At 37.4% G+C, this 26,224-nt stretch overlaps 1 protein-coding gene across 1 annotated transcript in view; it reads right to left on the minus strand.

The window, feature by feature from the left end:
* The window catches only part of BNC2 (basonuclin 2), a 289,917-nt gene that overhangs the window by 104,930 nt on the left and 158,763 nt on the right, over positions 1 to 26,224 (minus strand). Inside the window, exon 4 of the mRNA XM_047098145.1 lies at positions 21,295 to 21,530. Within this exon, the coding sequence (XP_046954101.1) occupies positions 21,295 to 21,530 (236 nt within the window). The remainder of the gene's footprint in view (positions 1 to 21,294; positions 21,531 to 26,224) is intronic.

Here is a 26,224-nt window from a genome sequence, read left to right on the forward strand (position 1 = left end):
AACTTTTGGACTTTTTGTTTATAGCAAAGTTGCCCATGTGCTTTTTAAAAAAATGAGAGGAAGTGCTTCTCGTCATTTAATCATCTTTGCAAGGCTGATGGTAAAGAAAGCGCTGGGATGAGGCCATGAATTTTAAAGAAATATGTTAAAAAAAATAGAAATTTCAAAGATGTAGTCTCATTTCATTAATGTTTCTGGACAGCAGAGTAGGAATTAAGAAGCTGCACAGACGTCTTATATTCATTGCAAACATAAATAGGTCCAAAACTCTACCAGGTCCTTACATTCTCACAAACCCAACCCTGAATCCTGGAATCAATCTATGAGCACCTTCTCTCTCCCACACCTACTGAATCTAGTCAGCAAGTGGTTTTATCTAACCCTGCTATTTAATCTCCCTGCCACTACCCCAATGCCAGGCTTATTTCTACTTGAACTACTGTGACAGCTTCCAAACTAGACAGCCTGGCTCAGGACTCCCTCCTGGTTCCACACAGATAAGACTACCAAATGGAGCTTCTTAAGACACTAATCTGGTGATTGATTATTTCAGTACTGACTCCCAAATTGCTCAGGTTTCCTTGCATGTCCTGGAGTACTCATCTCCCACTCTGGCTCTGAGCTTTGCTATGTGATTTGTTCTGGTCAATGGGATACTAGTAAACATGAAGTAAGATTCTCATTAAAAGTGCTTGCACATGTGGACTTTCCCTCTTCTGCACTCTTCAGAACCCTAAATTATCTGCATGTGGAACAAGACCAGGCTAACGGGCTCAATGATGAGATATAACACCTACCTACTTCCATTGCCCCAACTAACAGCCTGTACCAACCAGACAGCAAGATGTGTAAATCAGGCCATCCTAGATCGAAGAGCCCACCTTCCTTCCTCACCCCATCAATGTACCAGTTTACTGCAGAACTTCCCAATTGACCCACAGACTTGTGAACAATAATAAAATGGTGGTGATTTTAAGCCACAAAGTTTGGGGTGGTTTGTCATGCAGCAATGAATACCCAATATACTCCTTACTTACTTCAAAAGAATCAACTTCCTATAAGATAAAAACTCTTTAACCTGCCAATAAATGCCCTTGTTCCTCTGGTTCTATCCCACCTTTTTAAAATTCTCCAAATGCTCCTCTAGATTATTCCATATTTCCGTCTTTCTGATTTTCTTAAGGGCATATAACATTGTGTAAAAGTACAAAATGATGATGAAATTTTATAAAGGCCATCTAAAATACCCAGTGAGAACTTTCTTATTGTGAAGTCTGGTTATGTTCTTTTCTGCAGAAGGTCTTAAAATAAAATCACTAATAAGCTGATGTGTATGGATTTTTAAAAACATCTAAATATGTGTTTCTTAACTTCACAATTTAAAACTCACAAAACACAGACTTTTGTTTTTGTGTTCAACTGTTTTCCTTTCTTTTCATAAGCATGAATTTCAGAGCTTATTTGATATGAAGAAAAAAAATACTCCTTTTTCTCTTAGAGTCTCATATTTAAGCCCTGTCCGAAGAAACTATAACATTAAATAAGGCTCTGTTTATGTCCCATAAATATCATAAAGAATTCTAACTCAAGCTAATACTCTAGTTCACATGAAAAAGATGAATCTTCACATTTTTCTTCTTTCCCCCAAAGATCTATTTGGGGAAGAAAGAGAAAAATTTGGAAACATTTTCTAAGCCAAATTTTGGGTTCTGTTCTAAACAAAATTATTATTAACAAAATCAATTTTCATGTTTGTGTTACCTGTCTGTTTTATGCACTTAACTATATGCTCCTCGAATTTAATTCAGTTATAAATAGTGGGAATTCATTCTATTTAGTATATTATTTTAATCAAAACTAAATATTTAAAGTATGACTCTTAACATAGTAGCATCTACCAAACTCACTAACTTCTATCGAGTAGGAAAATACTTCTGAATATGTTTAGAGGTTCCAGACTTAACAAAATTATATAGAATTTTCAACTACTCTAGATAGCAAAAGCTTTATATACCATTCATACGTTTATTCTGTAGGAAATATGCTTTAATTCTACGAATGTCATTTCAAAAAGAATACATATGCAATGACTATAAGCACTACTTTTCAGTATATATTATAGATGTCTGATATCATTCTATGCAAAAGTACATTCAGGTTCCTTGTATCTCACTTAAAACACTGTGGTAGTATTTACAAAACCTATACAAACTATCTTATATTTAACATTGTACATTATTATTCTCTCACAGTATTGCTGTAAATAAGTGGTTAGCAGTAAAAGATCTATGTCCTCCATGACTTCCTCAGTGTTTATGTAATATTTACCAAGTGAAACTGATTATATGATATATATCTCAAAAAATGAAAGAAAGAACCCTGTAGAAAAATAACACCATACTATTGTCACCACATAACACTAGTGTTTAAGTACTACCATCCTGTATGAAGGTTTAAAGACAAAAATACTAAAATTAAACCTATAATAATTAGGGGACACATAAAATAAGAAAGATGTAAAATAGGATATAAAGAACATAAAATATGGGGGGAGTAGTAGTAAAAATGTATAGTTTTGGAATGTGTTCAACTTTAAGCTGCCATCAAATAAAATACACTATTATATACATAGGATTATATATGTGAACCTCACAGTAAATATCAATCAAAAACTTATAGTAAATATGCAAAAGAAAATGAGATAGGAATCTAAACATAACACTACAGAAAATAATTAAACCACAGGGAAGAGAGAAAGAGAAGTTGAAAAGAATAGAGAGGAACTGCAAAACCAGCCAGAAAACAATTTATAAAATGGCAATAAGTACACAGCTATCCATAATTACTTTAAATGTAAATGGACTAAATTCTTCAATTTAAAAACACAGGGTGGCTGAATGGATTAAAAAAAAAAGACACATATATACACTGCCTTTAAGAGACTTAGTTCAGAAGTAAGTACATACACGAATTGGAAGTGAAGGGATATAAAAAGATATTCCATGCAAATGGAAATGAAAAGAAAGTTGGTATAGCTATACTTGTATCAGACAAAACAGACTTCAAAACAAAGACTGGAATAAAAGACAAAGAGGGGCACTACACAAAAGAGTTAATCCAACAAAAAGTATACAATATTTATAAACATATATACAACTATTATAGGAGCATCAAAATGTATAAGCAAATAATAAACAGACCCAAAGGGAGAAAATGAGAGTGATACAACAATAGCAAGGGAAATTAACACTTCACTTACACCACTGGATACATTATCTAGACAGAAAATCAGTAAGGAGACATTGGCTTTAAACAACACCCTAAACCAGATGGTTTTAAAAAATATATACAGACCATTCCATCCAAAAGTAGCAAAACACACATTCATCTTAAGTGTACATGAAACTTTCTCCAGGATAGATCACACGTTAGGCCACAAAACAAATCTAATACGCTAAAAAAGACTGAAATCCTATCAAGTATTTTTCTTTTACCATAATTGTATAAAACTTCAGAAATCAATTACAAGAAGAAAACTAGAAAGGCTATGAATAGAGATTAAATAATATGTTACTGAACAACTACTGGATCACAGATGAAATAAAAAGAGAAATAAAAGAATACCTACAGGCAAATAAAAACAGAAATACGACATACCAAAATCTATGTGATACAGCAAAAATAGTAGAGGGAAGTTCACAGCAATACAAGCCTTGAAGAAACAAGAGATCCTCAAATAAACTATTTAACTTTACATTTAAATGAACTAGAAAAAGAACGAGGTCCAAAGTTAGCAGAAGGAAGGAAACAATAAAGATCAGAGCAGAAATAAATGAAATAGAGACAAAAAAGACAATAAAAAAGATCAATGGAACTAAGAGCTGGTTCTTTGAAAGGATAAACAAAATAGATGAACTTTTAGCTAGATTCACCAAGAAAAAAAGAGAAAGGGCTCAAATAAATAAGAACAAATGAAAAATAAGTTACAACTGACACCACAGAAGTAGAAAGGAACTAAGACGCTGTTATGAGCAATTATACACCATAAAAATGGACAATCTAAAAGAAATGAATAAACTCCTAGAGACTCACCATCTTCCCAGACTGACTCATGAAGAAATAGAAAACCTGAATAGACTGATTATAAGTATACAGACTGAGTCAGTAATCAAAATCCTCCCAACAAAAATCCAGGAACAGATGGCTTCACTGGTTGAATTCCACCAAACATTCAGAGAATATGTGATACACATCCTTGTCAAATTCTTCTAAAAACTAAAGAGGAGGGAATGCTTCCAAACTCATTTTACAAAGCCAGAATTACCCTGATACCAAAACCAGACAAGAATATCTTGATGCAAATCTATTAGCAAACCAAATTCAACAATACATTAAAAGGATCACACACCATGATTAAGTGGGATTTATTCCAGGGATGAAAGGATGGTTCGACATCCACTAATCAATCAACATGATATATCACTGTGACAAAATGAAAGATAAAAATCATATGATCATCTCACTAGATGCAGAAAAAGCATTTGACAAAATTCACCATCTATTTATGGTAAAAACTCTCAATGAAGTAGGTATGGAGAGAATGTGCCTGAACATAATAAGGTCCATTTATGACAAACCCACAGCAAATATCATGGATCAGGAACAAGACAATTCTCTCCTGACTTTTATCTAACATAATATTGGATTATCCTAGCCAGGCAAGAAAAAGAAATAAAAGGCATATAAACTCAGAAAGAAGTAGTAAAACTGTCATTATTTGCTGATGACATGATACTATATATAAGACCAAAAATATTGCTAGAATAAATGAATTCAATAAAATTGCAGGGCAAAAAATTAATATAAAAAATCTGTTGCATTTCTATACATTAGTAACAAATATCAGGAGGAAGCAATCAAACAATTACATTTCCAATCACATCAAAAAGAATAAAATACATAGAAATAACTTTAACCAAGGTGGTAAAAGATCTACACACTGAAAACCCTAAGACGTTGATGAAAGAAACTGAAAAAGATGCAAATAAATAGATATTCTGTGCTCATGGATTATAAAAATTAATGTTGTTAAAATGTCCATACTACCCAAAGCATTCTACAGATTCAATGCAATCCTTACGAAAATATCGAAGGCATTTTTTGCAGAAGTGGAACAAATAATTCTAAAATTTATATTTGGAACCATAAAAGACCCCAAATGTCCAAAGCAACTTAGGGAAGCAGAAGAAAGCGGACAGTATCACACTCTCTAATTTCAAATTATATTACAAAGCTACAGTGTTCAAAACCGTATGGTTAGGGCATAAACACACACACACATAGATCAGTAGAACAGAAGAGAGAGCCCAGAAATAAACCCACTGCATATAGTTAGTTAAATTTTAACAAAGGAGGCAAGAATATACAATGGGGAGAGGACAGACTCTTCAATAAACTGGAGAGCTACATGCAAAAGAGTGAAACTGAGCCACTATCTTATACCATAAGCCAAAGATAACTCAAATGGATTGAAGATTTGAATATAAGACCTGAAACCATAGAAAACATAGGTAGTAACTTCCTTGGCATTGTTCTTAGTGAGTTTTTGTTTTTTGTTTTTTTTGCTTTTGTTTTTGGATCTAAGTCCAAAGGCAAGGGAAACAAAAGCAAAAATAAACATGACTACATCAAACTATAGAGCTTCTGCACAGCCAAGGAAACCATAAACAAAATAAAAAAGCAACCTATTGAATGGGAGAAAATATTTGCAAATCATGTATCTGATAAGGGATTAATATGCAAAATATATTTTTAAAAAATCCCTACAACTCAATGACAAAAAATATATTAATTAAAAAATGCACAAAGAATCTGAATAAACATTTTTCCAAAGATTTTCCAAACATCTTCCATACAGATGGCCAACATGTTGGCACTGAAAAAAAGTTCAAAAAATCAAAAGAAAATTAAAAAAAGGAAAAAACATTCAACATCACTAATCATCAGGGAAATGCAAATCAAAACTACAATGAGATATCACCCTATACCTGTCAGAAAAGCTATTATCAAAAAGACAAGAAACAACAAGTGTAGCAAGGATGTGGAAAAAAAGGAAGCCTCATGTACTGCTGATGGGAATATAAATTAGCATAGCTACTATGGAAAACAGTATGAAGGTTCCTTAAAAAATTTAAAATAGAACTACCAAATAAAATCCAGCAACTCCACTATTGGGTGTCTATCCAAAGAAAACAAAAACACTAATTTCAAAAGATATATGTATCCCTATGTTCACTGCAGAATTATTTACAATACGCCAAGATATGGAAACAACCTACGTGTCCATAATAGATAAAGATACTGTGGGGCGCCTGGGTGGCGCAGTCGGTTAAGCGTCCGACTTCAGCCAGGTCATGATCTCGCGGTCCGGGAGTTCGAGCCCCGCGTCAGGCTCTGGGCTGATGGCTCAGAGCCTGGAGCCTGTTTCCGATTCTGTGTCTCCCTCTCTCTCTGCTCCTCCCCCGTTCATGCTCTGTCTCTCTCTGTCCCCAAAATAAATAAACGTTGAAAAAAAAAATTTTTTTTAAAAAAATAGATAAAGATACTGTGTATGTGTACACATGTACAAAATGGGATACTAGTCAATCAAAAAAAAAATGGAACTTTGCCATTTTTGACAACATAGATGGACCTTGAGGAGATTATGCCAAGTGAAACAGCTAACACAGTAAGAGGTAAACACTGCATGATTTTACTTCTATGTGGAATCTAAAAAAACAAAGCAAAACAAAACCCAGACATGGAAATACAGAGTACAGATTGGTAGTTGCCACAGTGAAGTGGGGTTAGGAGGGATTAGGAGGTAGGCAAAATGGGTGAAGGGGATCAGGAAGTACAAACTTCCAGTTACAAACTAAATAAGCCATGGGGACACAAAGTACACCATGGAGAATATAGTCAATAATAGTATTTTAACGTTGTATGCTGATAGATGGTAACAAAACTTATCATGGTGATCATTTTGCAAGGCACACAATGTCAAATCCCTATGTTGTACACCTGAAATGAATATAATACTATATGTCAATTATATCTCAATAAAAAATTATAAACAAATTCTACCATCTTGACTTTCTGTTAATATAAAATAACACGTAAAGGAAAGATACATTTTTCATGAACAAACCCAATTCAACAATTTTAACAAAAGCTAAACCTTGACTAAAATAGATGGCGACCAGACTCAGCAAGACGTATCTGACCTGTGGCATAGGCAAATCTAACCAGTTTGTGAAATTTAAACCATCAGACAACTTCTCAGGTCTGGAAAACCACAACATATATCCAAGATGCTGTTTGGGCCTTCAAAGCAATATGCTCAAGTGAATAAATCATGCATGAAAACTCTATACTAGAGCATTCTTTTATAAAGTTCCTTTTTAAGAAGCATTCCCCCCTCCAAGGGTGTGCCCCTTTCAGGTCCCAGATACTTTTCCATATGGGAAATATAATGCAGTAAAGCTTCCTTCCATCTGGTGTCTTGAAAAACATTCATGAAGTCTTACTGTACATTTCTGATAATCTTGATATTCCAGACATCTTTTTGCAAAGTTATCCTAAAATGTGAACCTTAGAAATCATAATTTACATTAATAACCTGTATCCAGGTGTTAAGTCAGAACACAGAGAAAAGAAACAACAAAGCAGACAGTGCTGTCAGATGGCCTTTCTTATTGTGCTACCAAATCCAAGACCACTTTCCATTAAGAAGAACCTACTGGTACCAGACTATCACCTTCCTTAATTATATACATACATTACTTATAAGTCAAATAAGCAATCAGGTGAACTAAAATTCTGTGCACTGAGTAAAGGAAACTAACAAAGAGAATACAGACTCACTCCAAGTTTGATGTTCGCAATTTAATAGGCACTATATTTAATATAAATAAATCATCTACATTTTAATTGGCCCAATTACTCCCCAAGTGGCAATGACAGTAGAAATTCCATGGAGATTTGCTTGTCAAGTGAGTGACTTCATGGGTAGCTTTTGCAAACTGATCCTGATGGAGTTAAAAATGATCTTTGGAGTCTCACTAAAAGGGAATTTTTAAAGTAAGTTTTTATTAACTTGTCAAAACATTTATGAGTTAAGGAATTCGAAGGAAACACCTTGTTGCTGCTTACAATCTGTGATTTAATAAATAGGTGTGTTTTCCATAATAAGACAGCAAAATCTCATTAATTCAAACTAAAATAATGTTTTTAATTCAAAAAGTGGGAGCCGGATTTAAAATTAATTTTGTTTAGTCAGTCATTTAATTGCAGAATTTGAATTAATAGTACAATCAAGATAGGAATGCTTAAAATTCTTTAAGGCATTAACCTTTCAGGGAAGTTGGAAATACGTCCAAAGAGTCTATTTAAATATAACTCATTATTGCACTAATTATAGATCATGCTTATATATTCATTACAACATGTACACTAATGACCTCTGTTTTCAGTTAGCTTAACTTGAGCCCCAATCTCAACTAGACGGAGAGCTGTAACAGAACGGATAGTGTCTATCTCTTTATCACTTGAATATAGCAGCACTTTGTTAAATGAATATATTTTTCTGAATATATTTTCCTGAGAATAGGAAGAAAACAATGTAAAGGAAAGCTGTGACCTAATGGAATTTTTAAAAATGGATGGAAGACCAAATTTGAAACAAAGACTGTACATTAAATAAACAGAACACATTAAATTATACATCTTAAATTAGTAATAACAGGTACCATATGGTTAATTTCCATTCACCACCTCTAACTTGCCTATAAGTTTTCTAGATTTACCTCCCCAAAGTTTTAACCAGATGTCTCAATTCATTTTTCCTTATTAAAAATTAATATGCTTAGTAAAAAAGACAATTTTCTTTCTGCATCTGACCCTACTGTCACACAACTATCCAACATATTTTTATTTTTTAACTCAAAGACACATCCCAGAATGACAAGAGACTAGAATGAAAATCTCAAACTTGCACAAGAGATTTACTTAAGCAAATCTTTTGCATATAAAAATTTTGCTTCAGGAGACAATTCACAGATGGAGAAAATTTTCTATTTATGTAATGAAAATAATAAAATTATTTAAACATTATATGCTTCAGACTTTTCATTAATTCAGACTGACCTACTCATTAACTTGAAATGCTAGCATTTTCCCATACCATTTATAAAATATGCACATTTTGGTCAGGCACAGGAGTGTATCAGTCTATAAAATTAAAACAGAGAGAAGCATCTGTTCCCCACAATCACAAAAAATTATCTGAATTTTGATTTAGAGTAAACTGTTTCTCAAATCCTTAAAATAATTTTTGTAGACAGTTTTTCAGTAGCCTTATTTCAGAGGGTCGACCCTATTGGATGCAAGCGTAATTGACTACAAAAATGCATAAGTAAAGGAAGCTAATGGCCTTGCTTAATTAAAATGTAAAACTTCACCATCTTATATTCCATTTATATGATTTTAAAGGAGGCTTCAGTAAGTCACTCTCTTGACAAGAGCATTCAGATTGCAAGGAAGGCTACAAAGGCGTTAATGACATTTACCCCCCTAATAAGAGCTGTTCACACTTCATGGTTTTTCCTTGTTATTGCTCAGGACAGACACTAGCACCTCATTGAAAGATCAGTGCTGCAAAGGAAAAAAGGCCCCTTGAGACATCTCAGACTTGAGGAAAAGCACTAAATCAGGTGATGCTACATAGATGACATATTTGATTCTCAGGGGTTCTTACTCACCCTATGGCCATGGATTTGAGGCAGTTAACACACAGCCAATCAAAACCCTCCCCCACTCCCAGAAGACAGGGCCATCCTCTTCTGCAGCAGGCATAGTGAAGGCTAGGGAGAAAAGAAATAAACTTCTTTCAGGTGCCCTAGGTCTGGCAGGATCCAAATGTCTCGTACTGCTCTCAGTTAATCTCCATCGATGTGTGGCTGAATGAATAAAACACTGACCTTTTCACCTAAGAGACCACAATTTGAATCCAACGTAAAGTCACTGGAGGATCAATGGACAGAGGCACTCATATTTTAAAGCAATAAAGCATTGCGAAAAGGGAAAAGGAAAAAAAAAAGTTTTTTACCGTGGTTTTGGCCACAGATTCAACCCGGTTTCCCTGGCTCAGCTATTATGAATTGGATCTCTGATTCAGAATTGAAAAGCTCCCAGCACTGCCCCTATGGATCTCAAAATCTGGCACAAGCCCATGGCTACTGCAAGGCAGACATTCCCTCACATGTCAATACGTGGAAAAGCAATCCCGGCTGGTGATGGAATGATGGCTGACTCAATGGAATATACTCAGCATGAACTCCAATTCTGGCAGAGATGACAGGACGCAGAAACAAGTAGCTCTTAATTACTCTTTCAAGGGGAATTTAAGTGTATTTTGTTGTTGTCAATTCAAAATTTCTCAAGATATGTGCATACTTTTAAAAAGAGGCAAATGAATGAAGGGACTGAAGGTATGTCCCTGACTACCTCACTTTGTGTTTTATCAACACACCATAAAATAAATAGGCTTAATATGAGACAAAAACCTATAGATAGACACTCTATTGTTTAAATGTCAATTTTTTTGAAGCCTGGACTAACATGACCGTAAGCCAGTATTTTCAGTCGTCTGTGTTCCAAACATTCTATTTATTTCACGGAGGAATCTGAAAGAAATGCCTGTTGTGCACAGGCATTAGAATTGCATCCCAGAGAGGATGCAGTGTGCACCAGAGTCTTCAAATTACCACACTTTTTCAACTGCTATTTTTAAAACCAAAAAAGAAAAAGAAAATCCACAGCAGGAAACGCATATTAAAATAAAAATAGAAAATCCAGCAACCACATTACTCATACTAACTAGAAAGCTGCCTCTGACACTATTATTATGGCTTTGTTAAAGAGAGAAAATTACATGAGAACAAGAAAACCAGGTTAAAGTATTTCCTTACAGACAGGACCTTCAGTTCTCAAAGTCTCTGAGAAATGCTTTCCTGGGGCCTATAGGCAAGAAATACACAATAAACTGAAGATGACCTCTGGACAGAAAATGCATACCAACTGATACCCCATTCTCTTATTTGGGGACCTTATGAATAATGGTCTACTATAGCCATGTAAAACACTCCTTTGTTGAAATGCAAAACTGTTCTACTCTCCAATCCCCAAGTCTACAGTGACTGACTGAGAGAGGGAGAGAGAACACAACAGCTTACTCAGTGCCACCAATCAATGAAAACACTTTCTAGGTAGCAACAGGACCTCAGTGGTGGGTTTCTTTTTTTTTTTTTCTTTTTTTTAAAGTTTTTTTTTTTTTTTCCAACGTTTATCCATTTCCGGGACAGAGAGAGACAGAGCATGAACGGGGGAGGGGCAGAGAGAGAGGGAGACACAGAATCGGAAACAGGCTCCAGGCTCCGAGCCATCAGCCCAGAGCCTGACGCGGGGCTCAAACCCACGGACCTTGAGATCGTGACCTGGCCGAAGTCGGACGCTTAACCGACTGCGCCACCCAGGCGCCCCCAGTGGTGGGTTTCTAAAACAACTGTTCATAAAGCCACTAGCCAGTGATTGGCCTTTTTGAGGGTTATTAGCAACAAATGCCATGTCTGTAAACCAAAAGAATCACCAGTCATTCCCCCTTAGAAAGGGATGTGATGCGGGGTGCCCAGCTGGCTCAGTCAGTAGAGCATGTGATTCCTGATCTCGGGGTTGTGAGTTTGAGTCCCAAGTCGGGTGTAGAGATTACTTAAAAATAAAAGCTTAAAAAATATTTTAAAAATAAACTAATTTAAAAAAAAGAAAAAGAAAGGGATGTGAGGCAAATTATCAGCTGAATCCAGAAGAGCTTCTGAGCAACAGGCTCAGGCCTGATCTAACACACTCACCTAAACTACAGCTCAGTGCTGCTCATCTAACTGAAATGCAACTCTCCCCCATAAACTTGTTCACACCTCTTCCCAACACAGCATTCTTCCTGTACGGAAAAATCTTGTTCCATCCTTTCTGCTATGTAACAATATCTCTCTTCTTCCTTAAGAATCTCTTCTTTCAACAGGTCTTCCTAGAGTAATTCAATTTGGCAGTGGTCACTTTAATTCTACTAGCAAATGTATTGGCCCACATTCTATTTTCCAATTGCTGCTGGCATTACTTATTAAGACTATCATACATGAATCAAATGAGTGTATCTTTATTTATGTTTGTCCCATCTGTATGGATTTAGCGAAAGCTTCCAGAAACCCACGCAGATGCTCATCTCACTTTCTACTTTTTCACAGTCCTTTATGATTTCACATACGAGAATGTGAAATGTAGGTCACTCAAAAGAAACAGATGGCAGACTGGGGCTGGGTCTTGAGAGCCTTCCTATGACTCTTTGCTACAGTCATAATAGATTTCAGTTCTTGTGCAAGCCCCTCTCATCCTCTACCTGTCCCTTTTGTCAAATTGGGGGAAATATTAGAAAAAGACATCGTAGCTCAAATAAACTATATAGACAAGTTGAAGAATCAAAAAGTTTCTGGTGATCTGGAAAATGGATTTACTTAAAGAATATTTACTAAGCTCTACTATGAATTTATTTTTTAAAAACAATTTTTTTAAGTTTTATTTATTTATTTTGAGAGAGAGGGTGAGAGAGAGAGCAGAAGACGAGCAGACAGAGAATCTCAAGCAGGCTCCACACTGTCAGCAAAGAGTCTGATGCAGGGCTCGAACTCACGAACCTCAGTTGAAATCAAGAGTCGGATGCTCAACCAATTGAGCCAAACAGGCGCCCCTCTACTATGAATTTAACAAATTACTTCCCTTTATTCTCCAAACTCCAGTAAGAAGGTATCAGAAAAATGAGGCTTATGGAAATTATGTATTTTTTGCAAAGCTAGAGAGTTAATTGATGGTAGAATTGAGGTCTAAACCCAAAGCTCAGGAGCCTTCCACTTCAAATTCAACAAGGAGCATGTCAAAGTGTTGCTCTGGAGACCATATGGTTTAATCAGTGCCATCAGAGAGAATATCCATTTCAAGTAAATCTGAACTGGTTCTTATCAAATGGTGAATGGCCAGAGAGCTGTGGGCTCATTTTTTATTCCTCCTGGGGAACACAAAAACCCTCTCTCCATGTCCCACAGACACAAATTCTATTCTACCCGTCACTGCATTCCATCCTAGAGTTTGGTGAGGTATCTATTTCTACTTTGCAAGGGTAAAGGGAGGAATATTTTTATTTTAACTCTGAGCACAAAACATCAAGCTACGTCCTTGGATATAAGGTGTTTATTTTCATTGCTGTTCAAATAGTTAGAGCTTTGGCAAAGGATTCAAAATCCCTGTATTCCACTTCCAGCTTTGACCCTGCATGAGGCCTTCAGCCACGATAACTTTAAAACCAGGGATAACTGTCTCTGAAACTATCTCTCTAATAGGGAGGCTAAGAGAATTGCTGGGATAACATCTGTAGAGTAGTCCAAGCACTCTAGAAAACAGACACTATAAATATAGAACATTGCCCTGAACCATCTACCTTTTGTATATCCCTGCCAAAGACAGGGGGATCTTGATCATTCACACCTGTAATCTTTCTCTTCTGAAAAAGATTCACATATTATTGACATAATGCAAGGACACCTTACATTATGGTGGTGATAAACCAGTCTTCAGTTGGGAGTCAAATAATCCTTCCTCTGGGTCACTACTATGGGTAATCTGTATATTCTTACAATTCTGATCATGCAACCTGCATGATTTGTTTATGGCTGCTTTGTCCTTTAGAGTGAAAGCTTCCTGAGAGATCTCTTGTGTACTCAGCAAATGTAATTAATCAGTAAAATTTGCTATTTGACTCTTGCTATCGAGTCTATTGCTATTCGTTTACTACCTAAACGAATTTAAACCTAGATCCATTCTTCTTTCTGCTCCAGAAATTTCTTAAAAGTCTGTGAAGTCAGGTAATATCCATAAGAAAGGGTGTCTATTTTGAGTAAGTTTTGCTTTATGTAGTGGGGTGAAAGCCCAGATACTCTAATCATTTTAATAAATTCATTAAGTAGTCATTCATTCTGTGCCTGGTGCTTAGAAGCATACTGGAAGAGCTGACAAAATAAGAGAAATGCAAGGATAATAAAATGATAGTCATTAATGGAATAAGTCATTACTTGAAAACTTAAAAGAAGAAAAAGCACAAATACATATTCACACATTCAAAATGTAGTACCAGTTAATATTAATTAGAGTGTTGTGGGCTAGTTACTGCACTAAGTACTTTTTAAACATCATTTCATTTAACCTTTATAAATGAAGAAACTTAAGTTCGAATACATTAAATGACCTACCTTAGGTAACAAAGCCATCAAAAGTTGAATCCAAGATTCACACCCAAGTCTGCCCCACTCCAAAGTCTTTGTCACTATACTTCCTGCTCTTATTTGTAATCAAGTATGTATTACATATGTACCTATATGCAGGTTTGTGTGTGTAGGTACGTATGTGTGTATGTCTTATTTACAACTGAATAGTAGCTACTCTTTTGCCTGACTATCTGGGAAGGCATTCTGTTCTAAGAGATACAATGAAATTAAAAAAAAAAATCCAGGATTTAAGGCTGCTTTATACATAAAGGTCTAAAATGGCCACGTTGGCAAGAGTCTATATCATCATCTTTTTTATCATTATGCTAATCGTTAACATTTACTGGATACTTAGCAAGTGGCACTACTAAATGCTTTATATGCATCATCTTATTTTATCATCACAGTAAACCCATGAGGTACTAACAGTATCCCTGCTTTCCAGGTGAGAGAAACAAGGCTTAGGCAGATAAAGATACAGGCCTGTTTTCACACATTGAGTAAGAAATGGAGCTAGAATTCAAACCCATGAACCTGCTTTAATACACTAGTCTGCTGTCCCAAGCTTTCCTTGTCCAATGTATAAAAAGAAGGTAGAATTATGGCTATCCTACCACACCTGAGTGGGGCACTGATTTGTGCTCATCCTCCGTGGTGCTGGGAAGTGGCTACTCAGTCTGAGACTATGTGTCCTAACTCCCTCAGGCACTTGGCCCCAGTTAGATGTAAGCTCCAATGAGTGACATGTGGAAGAAGTGGCCCACTCTGCTTTCAAACCTGGTCCATGAAAACCTCCCACACAGAACCTCCACCTGGATGAGGAGTCTGAGGCCCCAGAGAATAGCAGAGGCATAAAATGGCAGAGGACCTAAGTTTGGGGAAATCAAATCACCTCTGGGAGGAAAACATTCACCAACCAGGAATGCTGACTGGTCTTGCTGAGAGAGAGAAACAAACTCCTGTTGTTAAGGCCACTAGTATTTCAGGGTTTATTTACTAAAACAACTAGCATTTATCCTATTAACGAAAGCCTTAAATGTATTTATCTTTTTCTAAGCATTCGATATCTGCAGGGAAACAGGTTTGACACCTGATATTTCCCTGTTGTTATTGATCGGAATTAGGTTTATACATACATAGAAGTGAAAAATACCAACTTGAGTAGGCCTTTACAACATGTGTTCATCTACATCATTTCACCTTTTGCCATTCAAGAGCAAGAGGGTGTAAGGGGTTATCTCAGTTTTAAAGATGAAGAAACTACGGCTGAGAATGGCAAATTTTCCACACTCACATACATATATTGGACTTTAGCCCAATCTTCTTACTCAATGTCCAGTGTCCCCTTTTGCCATTCAACTTGATATCCTTTTATGGACCCAGAAAAGAGCTATTTCTTGTCTGCTCTACCCCATGCACATGATATAGTTGAAATCTTATTGATTAGGTTTTTTAATACTTTCAAAAGGCATGTACTCCTGGAAAGATAAGCCAAAGAGCAGAATTTACAATAAAGCATTAATGATAAATACCAGATTTAGAGAAAAGCTGGGGTCATGGGGAAAAAAAAAACTGGGGAAAGTAACCTAAAAGCAGGTGGAATATTAAGAAATGCCCAAGAAAAGGAACACAAAAGAGGAACCAATTTCACTAAGGTCAGGTGGATAATATCTGTCACTGAATGCAAGAGTCATCTTAACTACCTCTTAGTTCAAGATTCTCAGGGCTTCTCAGTTCCCTAATCCATGCTACTCTGATGCTACAAGGCTCTCACATATTACATTCTGGAAAGACAGCTTGATAGTCTTAAAACAACAACAACAAAAACAAGTAACTCCACATAGAATCAGAGACCTGAGTTCAAATCAGATTTCAAAATTTTCTCCCTCTGATATTTTGGAAGATTATGTGCCAGCCTGGATGCTTGGAGCTGGGTTACAATGATAAATAAGAGATAAGTGGTTCTTATCCTTGGAAGCTTGGAGTGCGTTAACCGTGCCAGTTAACAGCTTCTGTGATCATGGAAAAGTCAGTCAATTCCTATGAATTTCATCTACTCCAAATGTTAATTCACTGGCAATATCTACAAGAGAATGGTAGAAGAGGATTCAAAGAGCTAACGTATGTGAACTTGCTCTGCAAAGGGCTGTTTAAATACAAGTGTTTGCTGAGTATTGATGTTTTCTAACACATGGATACCACAAAACACTTAATTCTACACCGACCACTAGCTAGAGGGTGTGGGAGCCTTTGTTTCTCTTCCCATCCACCCTCAGGAGCGCATCTGTTGTTACAGCATTTGGTACCTGGGAAACCTGAGGAAAGGCTAAGGACCCTTGGACCAACTGAAGTTACTGCATATTCCATGAGTTCCATGGTGAAACATCAAGCTATACCAAGTTAAGCAGATTTTTTTTACCCATTCATTTAACAAATATTTATTGAGTACCCTGCCTCTGTGGCATTCCCTAGTGAGGAAGTCAAGAAAAAACCATTTTAACAGTTGACTTAATTGATTGATTTTAAATTGGACTGGAGCTTGAGGGAAACAGTCCTGAGGTAGAGCCACAGGAGAAAAGACTTACACTGCTTAACCTGGATGGAAAAGTCCTCTGTGAAAAAGTAGGACTTTGGCTGACACCTAAAGAACAAGTAATTGCCCATGAAGAGAGAGGAGTAGGGGAGTCCAGGCAGAAGAATCCTTATACGTGAATGCCTCAAGTTGAGGAAGAGTTCTAATAAGCTTGATTGGAAAAGGCTCGGAAGTGAAGAAGGTTGGTGGAAATCTACTTACCTACTCTCACAAGCCACTTATTCCAGAACTTCTCACAGCCTCTATTATGCTAAGGTGTACCCTGAGGCTCTATCAGAAAGATCCTGAGTATAGTTGCTGCCAAATCTAAAGTTAGACCTCTGGAAGACTAGTGCCCCCAGAATACTCTGGGAAATATTCTCCTAAAGTATTGATGGTTCTATTAGTTCTGATTGTTTCAAGACACAGGTGATTTGAAATGTGCATCACTACTCGCCCTCTCACAAGGCTGCTGACACCTTAGCTAATTATTCGAAGTGTCTGATATGGTTCTCTGAATTCTGGCAGGACTCATTTGCAAAGCAAGAGATTTCCACAGATGGGCTGCAAGTCAGTTACAAGTTCAAACGGAAAAATGACTGGGTGAACACCTGAGTTTTAAATGATTAAATTCAACGATGATGATCACGTATATTCTTTGTATCCTAGGTCAAAGACAGGGAAAATGGGGAAAGAGCAGGACACTGCTTTTATTTACTGTCAATATATGTGCCATGACATATAGACTTGAAAAAAGAATTATTCTTTGGCAGCAGAAAAAACATCTTATGGTCCTTCATATTTAGATTTTAGCATCTAATTGCCTATTTCCTTTTTCTGCTATTTTGTGGAAAAATGCCTAAAATCTACCTCACTTTTTCTGTACTTTATGAATGAACACTCTAATTGCTACACAGGAGAGTCTGAGGTTTTCTGCCTTTAAGGTTTACCTGGATTCTTAAGTCATTGTGGTCCAAGTTATGCTATACATATCACACCTTGCTGTCTCGCTTATGAATTACATGGATAATTATATAAGTTAAAAGTAGTTTTTATCAAAACAGCACAGGATTCTTGAAAGATATTGCTAGTCTTCTAAGTGAATCTGTGGCATCACTATCATCTCCCTTTTTCTTTTAATAATCTCTTCATATACACTTGTAAATGATAGTTTTGAACAGTCTATTCCTCTTTTCCCCCACATCCAAAAATTCAAAATCAGATCAGACACCTGCTATTCTTCCACATTCAAAACTATCTCTGAAACCAGCAGTAGCTGTATATACATAAGGGATGTAGGTTTAGGCCCAGGGAGAGTTAAATTAATATCCTGGCTTCACCAGTTCAACTTACTGTACATCTTCATTTCCCCAGTAACACAATCTATACCCAACTGCTAACCAAGTCAATATGTGGTAAGACTAACAGCCACCCTAACTTGCCTTGATAATTATTCTCCTTTAACTGACATAATATTCAATATACTGTTGTTGAGAGCAATAACACTAAAATTGATGCCTTGAGGGCTACAAGACAATTGAGTTTTAGCCAGATAAAATGACTTGTACACTAACAGTGCATTATAAGATTCCACAAACTTTGGACACACATTTTACAGTCTACTTGCATAAAAATGTTACATATAATTATATTCAAAGTCATTTGTGTATACCTGATCATTACTACCTATAATTTTTAAAATATTGGCCAATAACCAAATCACATTGCTGTAGAGGAAAACAGTTTATTTCTATAAGCCTAACTCTTGTTTTTTTTTAGTGTTTTTTCAAGCAAAATGAGCATTTCTTACTACATAGTTTTGGATCCTTCAACCTTTTGATTTTTCCCTAAACCAAGAACTGTTTTCATAAGAAGCAGATGATAAAAACTGAGTAACAAAAAGCATCATTTAAATAAAATCTATATTATATCAATCCTATCAATAAAGCAAGATAGAAACTAAACCTAGTGTTCTTCTAGTGTAAAAATCATCTATGATTTTCTCAAAATGTCAATTCTAGGCTCTGAAAGGAGAAACAGACTATATTAAGTTTAAGATTTTGTCAAAATATGTATTAAATTAATAAAAATTAATTATAACTTAAGTATCATGATAAATGACAGAATTCTTTTTAAGTGTAACATTTCACTCCCAAATAAGAGACTTTATAAATTTCAGTACACAGTTTTGCTGAATTTTCCTCTCATACTTAATTTCTCTTATAATTTTGTATTGTTAAAACCTGGGCCCCCATACAAAAAGAAACATGAAGTATATTTCAAAGCACATTTTCAATGTGTGCCTTAGAGATATGCTAGAATGGAGAAAAATTAACACCTAAATACTAATTTCCAGGAAAACAAAGAATAGGTACTGGTAAAGGCAAAACATTAGGACCATATCACAGAACATCCAGCAGGTTCTATATTTATTGTCATCAAAATGCTATAGTGAACTGGGTTAAGAGGGCAAATAATCAGTCATTCACATATCTGTCTGGACAGGAAGATACTGTGCTCCAAATGTCTTAGGTAAAACTATACACATAGAACTGAAATACAGCGTTGATGGTATTACAGTAAAGATGGCACCAGATTGGGGCATACTACCTCAGGTTTTGAATAAAGAGTGCTTAGCCAAGCTAACACTTCTGTTCAAAAATGTGCAAGAGTTTTGTTCCTTTCTGTAGAGTAAGAGCTATCCCAAATGGACATTAATAATCATGTTGTAGAAATGACTGTAGAAAGATGTGGTACCATATGTATCTCCAGGCCAGGATAAGCAGGGATTGTGAAACTGGTTCCGTGCTTTATTTTTCCTGGCCCCTTCCTCCTGGACCTCATGCCCCCTCATGTCCCCTGACCACCCAGCACTTAACTTTCCACTCACCCCACTGAAATGGCCCCATCCTGAGGCAAATGAGATAATGCTTGTGAAGGTCTTTTATAAACTGAAAACGTAATATATAATTATTCCTATTATCATCATCATCTTGTCTTCTGAGGGCCAAATTCTCTGTGCCTTCCAAGTTGACATCTCACTAAACTAAGTAATGATTCAGTGCTAACCAAAGCAGTCACGGGAGCCGACAGGTATTCCACCTTCTGTCTCTCTCTACTTCCTGCCATCATACCTCTCTGCTCTCCCACCCTTGCTAACACCTGGAGGTACCACATAGGAGAATGACAGGAATGTGTGTGTGTTTATGCCAGGTTAAAGCAAGGGGGAGATGTGAGGCTCCCCACTCATCACATACCAAGCTGGCAGCCAAGGGCTTGCACACAGCACAGGGCAATTCAGGGAATAAACAAGCCTGGCAGAGCCAAAAACAATTTTTTTTTTTGAAGGGGTCAATTCTCCTGATATTATCCCCATAAGAAATTTCAAAAATCACTTCAGATTCTACCTTCTCCAACTGTGATCTCCTTTGGCAGGAGGGAGTACTTCTTCATCGTCCAGTGTAGTCTTTTTGGATCCTGGGGTCTCCCAACATGCTGTTTTCAACATTTACCCTTCAAGGGTCGTAGGAAGACAGATGGCCATAAAAACATTTCAGAGGCAAAGTACACAATGCAAAACGACTCATACTGCAAAAAATGACGAAAAAATGCAGGGAGGTTGGGGGCGGGGGTGGGAAGTGGAGGCTGCAGTCCTCTAGGAAAAGTCTAAAAAGACCCTTACCAGATTGGAAGTGCCACTGACACAAAGAAGGAACTCAAGCTAGAAGAACAGGTGTTGTGAAAGCCACATCTATAACAATGTCTGTGTGTTTTGGAATGTGAGGGTTTTCTAGTTATAAAAGCAGGGAGTTTACAGAGGTTACAGTTCTTTTGACTCAGATGAAGAAGCAATAAATAGGGTACACAGACAACCCCCCAAAAATCACCAAATGCACCAATTCAGTGCCAGCTAAAGCTCTATAAACCCAGATGAAATGTAATCTCAGATTTTCATATACCCATCGCCCACCTCAAAGAGCCCTTCCTTTTAGTAGGGCTACAGTCAGACTTGTTGGAGAAGCAGGAAGCTCATGTTGTAGGGAGAGAGCACTGCATTTAAAAAGATGCAAACAAAGCAACACTAGGCAACAGGCCACTTTTTCCTTTTTAATATCCGCCACTGAGGCCCCATGCCAGCGTGCTGGGACACACTGCCTTCCCTCCGGTTCCCTGACAAGCCTGCCAAAAGGACCAGTTTCATCAGAAGAGGGTGTGCATGCCCAGGCCTGCAAGGGGCAGGAAAGAGACCAGGTTTGCAAGGGTTCTCCCTCAAGCCCTCCTAGAGCTGCCCAGACACGAGCTTCATCGTCCTCCCCCTACCTGAAGGATGTACCCCCGGACGTAGTCCCGCAGAGTCCAGCCCAGGCCGTGCAAGATGTGCAACACCTCCTCCTGCTTCAGGACACTGAAGAGACGGTCTAGAAGGATCTTTAGCCGCACAGGCACCGCTTGTGTCCCGTAGAGCATCAGGCTGCTGATGTCGAACACCACGTTGGACTGCACAATCTCCACCTGGGTGGGGTGGTATAGGTGCTGCGTGCTGAGCTTATCCAAGGCTGTGGTGGTCCCACCAAAGTTCCGGAAAGGGAAAGGACAGAGACAAAGAAAGTAGAAACAAGTCACTGGAAGTTATCAGGGCTCCATTTCTACAGATGGATCATAACCACAGATGTTGAAGCAAAATTTTGCAATGTAAATAGTTCTCTCCCCACCCCCTTCCTATTTTGCTTTTTTTTCTTTTTTTGATGGTTTATAAATTGCAGACGACAGCAAATGCAAAACACATTTGACTTTTAGAAAGAGAGCCACTGAGAATGTTTCTAAATGACTGTGGCTGGCTCTAAAAACCTAATTAATTTGCTAATTGAACTATGGCTCAGCCCAAGTTACCATGGTGTCCTCCACCCCTCACCAAAGACAGACCAACAAACAATTCCCAACTCCTGCCATAAGAGCAGGCTCAACGGATACCAGTTTTCTGAATAAGATCAGAAATACCTGAGTGGTTTAAAGAGGAAGAGGAACACGTTCTTTAGACTACAGGGGTAAAAGGCCTAATTTGAGGGAATAAGGAAAGTGTGACATCTGTGTAGAGGGCTAGTAATTTAACTCAAACGAAATTAGCGTGCAAGGATTATCCCAAGAAGTAGTCCTTTCAACTCTCCCTCTTGCTATTCACCTGTTAGACAGTTTAATGTTCCCTGGCATGTTCACAAAAAAAATACAAATTGTAACTTAGTCCCTTTTTATTAACAGTTATGATAAGGGTTTAGAATCAGATGAAAAAGGGGAGGGGTGGGAAATGAGAAAAATCAAAGTTGAAGAATTTCTGTGTATTTCAGGAGTATTATGTCAGTACAGAAAACAGGATGACCATTCGCGCAGTAAACACTTGAGGACTTTTTCTCTTCGTATGTAGGAAGTTACATCTAGATCTAAAAGCCAAGATAAGGTCATACCTTCCAGTCCCCATCCTTATCTGAGTTCCTGGGAACGCTACTGCAGATAATGTAATTACATTTTCCTCAGTTTCTCTAATGTGAACAATTAAGATAACATTGTCTCATCTACAAGGCTCAAAGAGACACTGCAAAGATTGAGATAATGAAGGAGAGGTGCTTTGAACTGGTTAAGAGAACACAAAAGCCTTAGATCAACTGTCAGAATTATACACATATGACCTTCCAGAGATTACAAAAGATAAACATGTGAGCCTGAAAGATGGTCATCTAAACTCATAAGTCAGGGAAATGGATACCAGACAACAACCAGACTCAAATCATAACTACACCTGAGAGTGCCCAAGGTTTCTCCAAGTTCTAAACCAATGCCTGGCCTTTCTCTACCACTCTTCCCACCACCTGACCTCCTCACAGTATAGGTAACTGTATATGTGCACACTGAGCTACTCCTGTTTTAATATGCCAGTATTTCTGCATATTAATGCAGGTATTTAAAAGTACATGCACACACACACATTTTTTTTTTTTAAGTATTTCAAATGTATTTTTTCCAGGGTTCCTCCTCCACTCTCGTTTCCTCCTGACTTATGGTCACCAGAGAGTTCATGTACTCTTGATAAATTGCTTTCTTACATCCACAGTGTAAAGGCCCTTATCATTTACCCGCTGGCTTCATTCAACACATTTACTCCCAGGAATACTTTGTCAAAGAGTTCGGGTTTCCTCATACTTCATTTCTTGAAGCTGATTTGTCTGATCTTTCCTATTCTAGTGGTTAAGTCAACTTTGAATAAATAGCTTTAAAAATTAATTTAACGTTTGGGAAAGATAAGGGATTCACAAGCCTAGGGATTGAAGTCTTCTCTCACTCCACAGGGCATTTAGACTGCAAAAATGCAGGAATGAGGTATTATTATCCCTGTTCTTCTTCAAATACAGCTTTTCTACTCAGCCTTCTGATGAGTAAGCTGCTCTGCTTAAAGAATCCAGTGGCCAGGTCAGGGAAAATCTGCTCCTCTCCCCATTTCCCTTCATCAACCCTCCTGGCCTGCATCAAATACTTCTTCACCAAATACACTGCTATGACCACAAATATGAAACCAAGCGGGCTCAGTGGAGGGAAAGTAAGATGACACTAAATCTCGATTTTTGTACCTATGTTTGGTACCTATAGCCATGCATTAAGTACATGCAAGTGTGTGTACTATGTGTGCAAGGGCTGGGTGGAAAGTTGTCACTCTCTCCCTCCTACTCTTCAAAAAAGGGCTGGCAGTTCAAGAAGTTGAAAAGGACTAAACTGTTGAGAAGTTGTTCAAAGAACTGAAAGAGCACAACTGGAAACATAAGGCAAAAACATTTCCCTAAAAATGCTTTTGAGAACATCAGAAAGTGAGAATAATATGACAAGGACATTACCTGATTCTTCTTCATAAATACACCATATGTCAAAAAGTAAGAATACTACTATAAGCCACATAAATATGTGGTCAACAACATTTTCTGTAAAAGTCCAGACAGTAAATATTTTAGGTTTGTGGGTCATATGTTCTGTTTCACAAGTACTCACCTCTGCTGTTAAAGAGGAAGAGCAGACAAGCCTTAAATTAATGGCGTGCGGTGTTCTAATAAAACTTTATTTACATAAACATATGGAGCATGAAAGGGTGGGCCAGGTATTTAAAGAAAGTCAACAGTAGATAAGAGGAAAAACCTGAGAGTGTGATTTAAGCAGAAATTACCTAGGAGATGAGCCACAGATGAAGGCTTGAAAAATATTAAACTACCCAGCTTTCAGATGTCAACTACAAACTTCAGCTTAAACAGATCATCAAAGATTATTTATTATCTGTCAAATTTCTTGAATGTATCAAAATTTTCTGCTTTTGGATCATACCGAGTCACCAAGTTGTCAACCACTTTTGGGGATGTCTCCTAGGTGGGCAATGGGTAAGTGACAATTTTTTAAGTGTCATAATAACAATAAACTAAGAACTGGATGTCTGCCCAATGTCATGATCTTCCTGAATCTGACTGTGGAGAACTCAAGTCTGAGTCTTGGTGGGTTTAGGAACATGAGGTGGGCCAATGGGGATGAATGGGAGGTAAGGCAAGAACTTATTCATGAGAATAAGTGAAAAAAGTCACCTACCTTTATACTTGAAGCGTCTAACCATCTTAAATTATCCTGTACCAATGGTATTCCCCAAATTCCATTTCAAATGAAATCTTTTTTTTTCATATTTATTTATTTTTGAGAGACAGAGATAGAGGCAGTGAATGGGGGGAGGGGCAGAGAGAGAAGGGGAGAGAGAGAGAGAGGCGGGGGCGGGGGGAAGGTGGTAGACAGAATCTGAAGTAGGCTCCAAGCTCAGAGCTGTCAGCACAGAGCCTGACACGGGGCTCAAACCCACAAACCACGAGATCATGACCTGAGCCAAAGTCAGATGCTTAACTGGTTGAGCCACCCAGGAACCCCTGAAATGAAATCTTAACAAAAAGTGGATATAAAGATATATAAAACGAAAGCTACCCTTGGTGAAGCTGGAGTGCATGTGGATTAGAGAGCTTCCAATCATTTGTTCCTCTCTTCTTCCCTTCAACTTGTTTAAGCATTTCAGTGGAACCCCTAGGGTTCATGGAAGCACAGTTTTTAAAAAAGCACTTTTGTATACAATAAGATGTTATCAAATGCTTTGTCTGCTTTGCATCTACTCCCTTTCACTCTGGTACCAGAAACTGGATTTCCCTTTGGGGAGCCACTCTTCTCCTACACTCAGTACCAATTATTCCATCGACTAGAATGTTCCTTAAGCCAGGCCAGGAAAACCAGGACATCCCAGGCCCCTGGCCACAGCAACTGGTTTAAGAATGGGCAAGTGGGGCGCCTGGGTGGCGCAGTCGGTTAAGCGTCCGACTTCAGCCAGGTCACGATCTCGCGGTCCGGGAGTTCGAGCCCCGCGTCAGGCTCTGGGCTGATGGCTCAGAGCCTGGAGCCTGTTTCCGATTCTATGTCTCCCTCTCTCTCTGCCCCTCCCCCGTTCATGCTCTGTCTCTCTCTGTCACAAAAATAAATAAACGTTGAAAAAAAATTAAAAAAAAAAAAAAAAAAAAAGAATGGGCAAGTGACCTAAGTCTGAAAGGTGAGATTGAATGTAGGATTTTACTTTGAACTCCTGGTAAGTCTTCCCTTTCCTAGATATTTGTAGCTAATACATATGCTTGAGAATGAGAATCATATAGAAGACAGTCTGCAAGATGGTCTGAGAAAGACCAACCACTGATAATACTGTTTGATATAGAAGATATGGATATGGCAGTGTTGAGGCTGGCACTATCCCCTGAAGTTTTCTGCCACATGAGCCAAAAAAACAAACAAACAAAAAAAAAACCTCTCTCCACACACTCCCCTTATATGTCTGCTTGAAGTAGGATTCCATAATTTGTATCAAAAAATATTCCACTTTTGGGGGTACTTTTCCAGCTGGATACCATGTAATTTCAAAGCAGCTATCAATGGTTCAACTAGTTCCAGCCCAAATTTCTCCAATTCACAATTCCAATTGTAATTCACAATTTCTCCAATGACTGGAATAAAGGTATCCTTAACAATTTCATATCTTATGCAAATTTACAAAGGGTAATGGACACCATCAGCATTATTAAATAAATTGTATGTGGGGGTGGGGGGCTAAGGGAAATGACCATGTAAGTACTAAGTAAATGTCAGGCATTCTAGGGGGTTACAATGATCTACTTTAATCCTTTAAAAAATAAAAAATCACACAGTA

This window comes from Lynx rufus, unplaced genomic scaffold, assembly GCF_022079265.1.
Source record: "Lynx rufus isolate CCGP_SWC_20201006 ecotype Redwood Valley unplaced genomic scaffold, mLynRuf1.p SCAF_10, whole genome shotgun sequence".
Taxonomy (NCBI): Eukaryota; Metazoa; Chordata; class Mammalia; order Carnivora; family Felidae; genus Lynx; species Lynx rufus.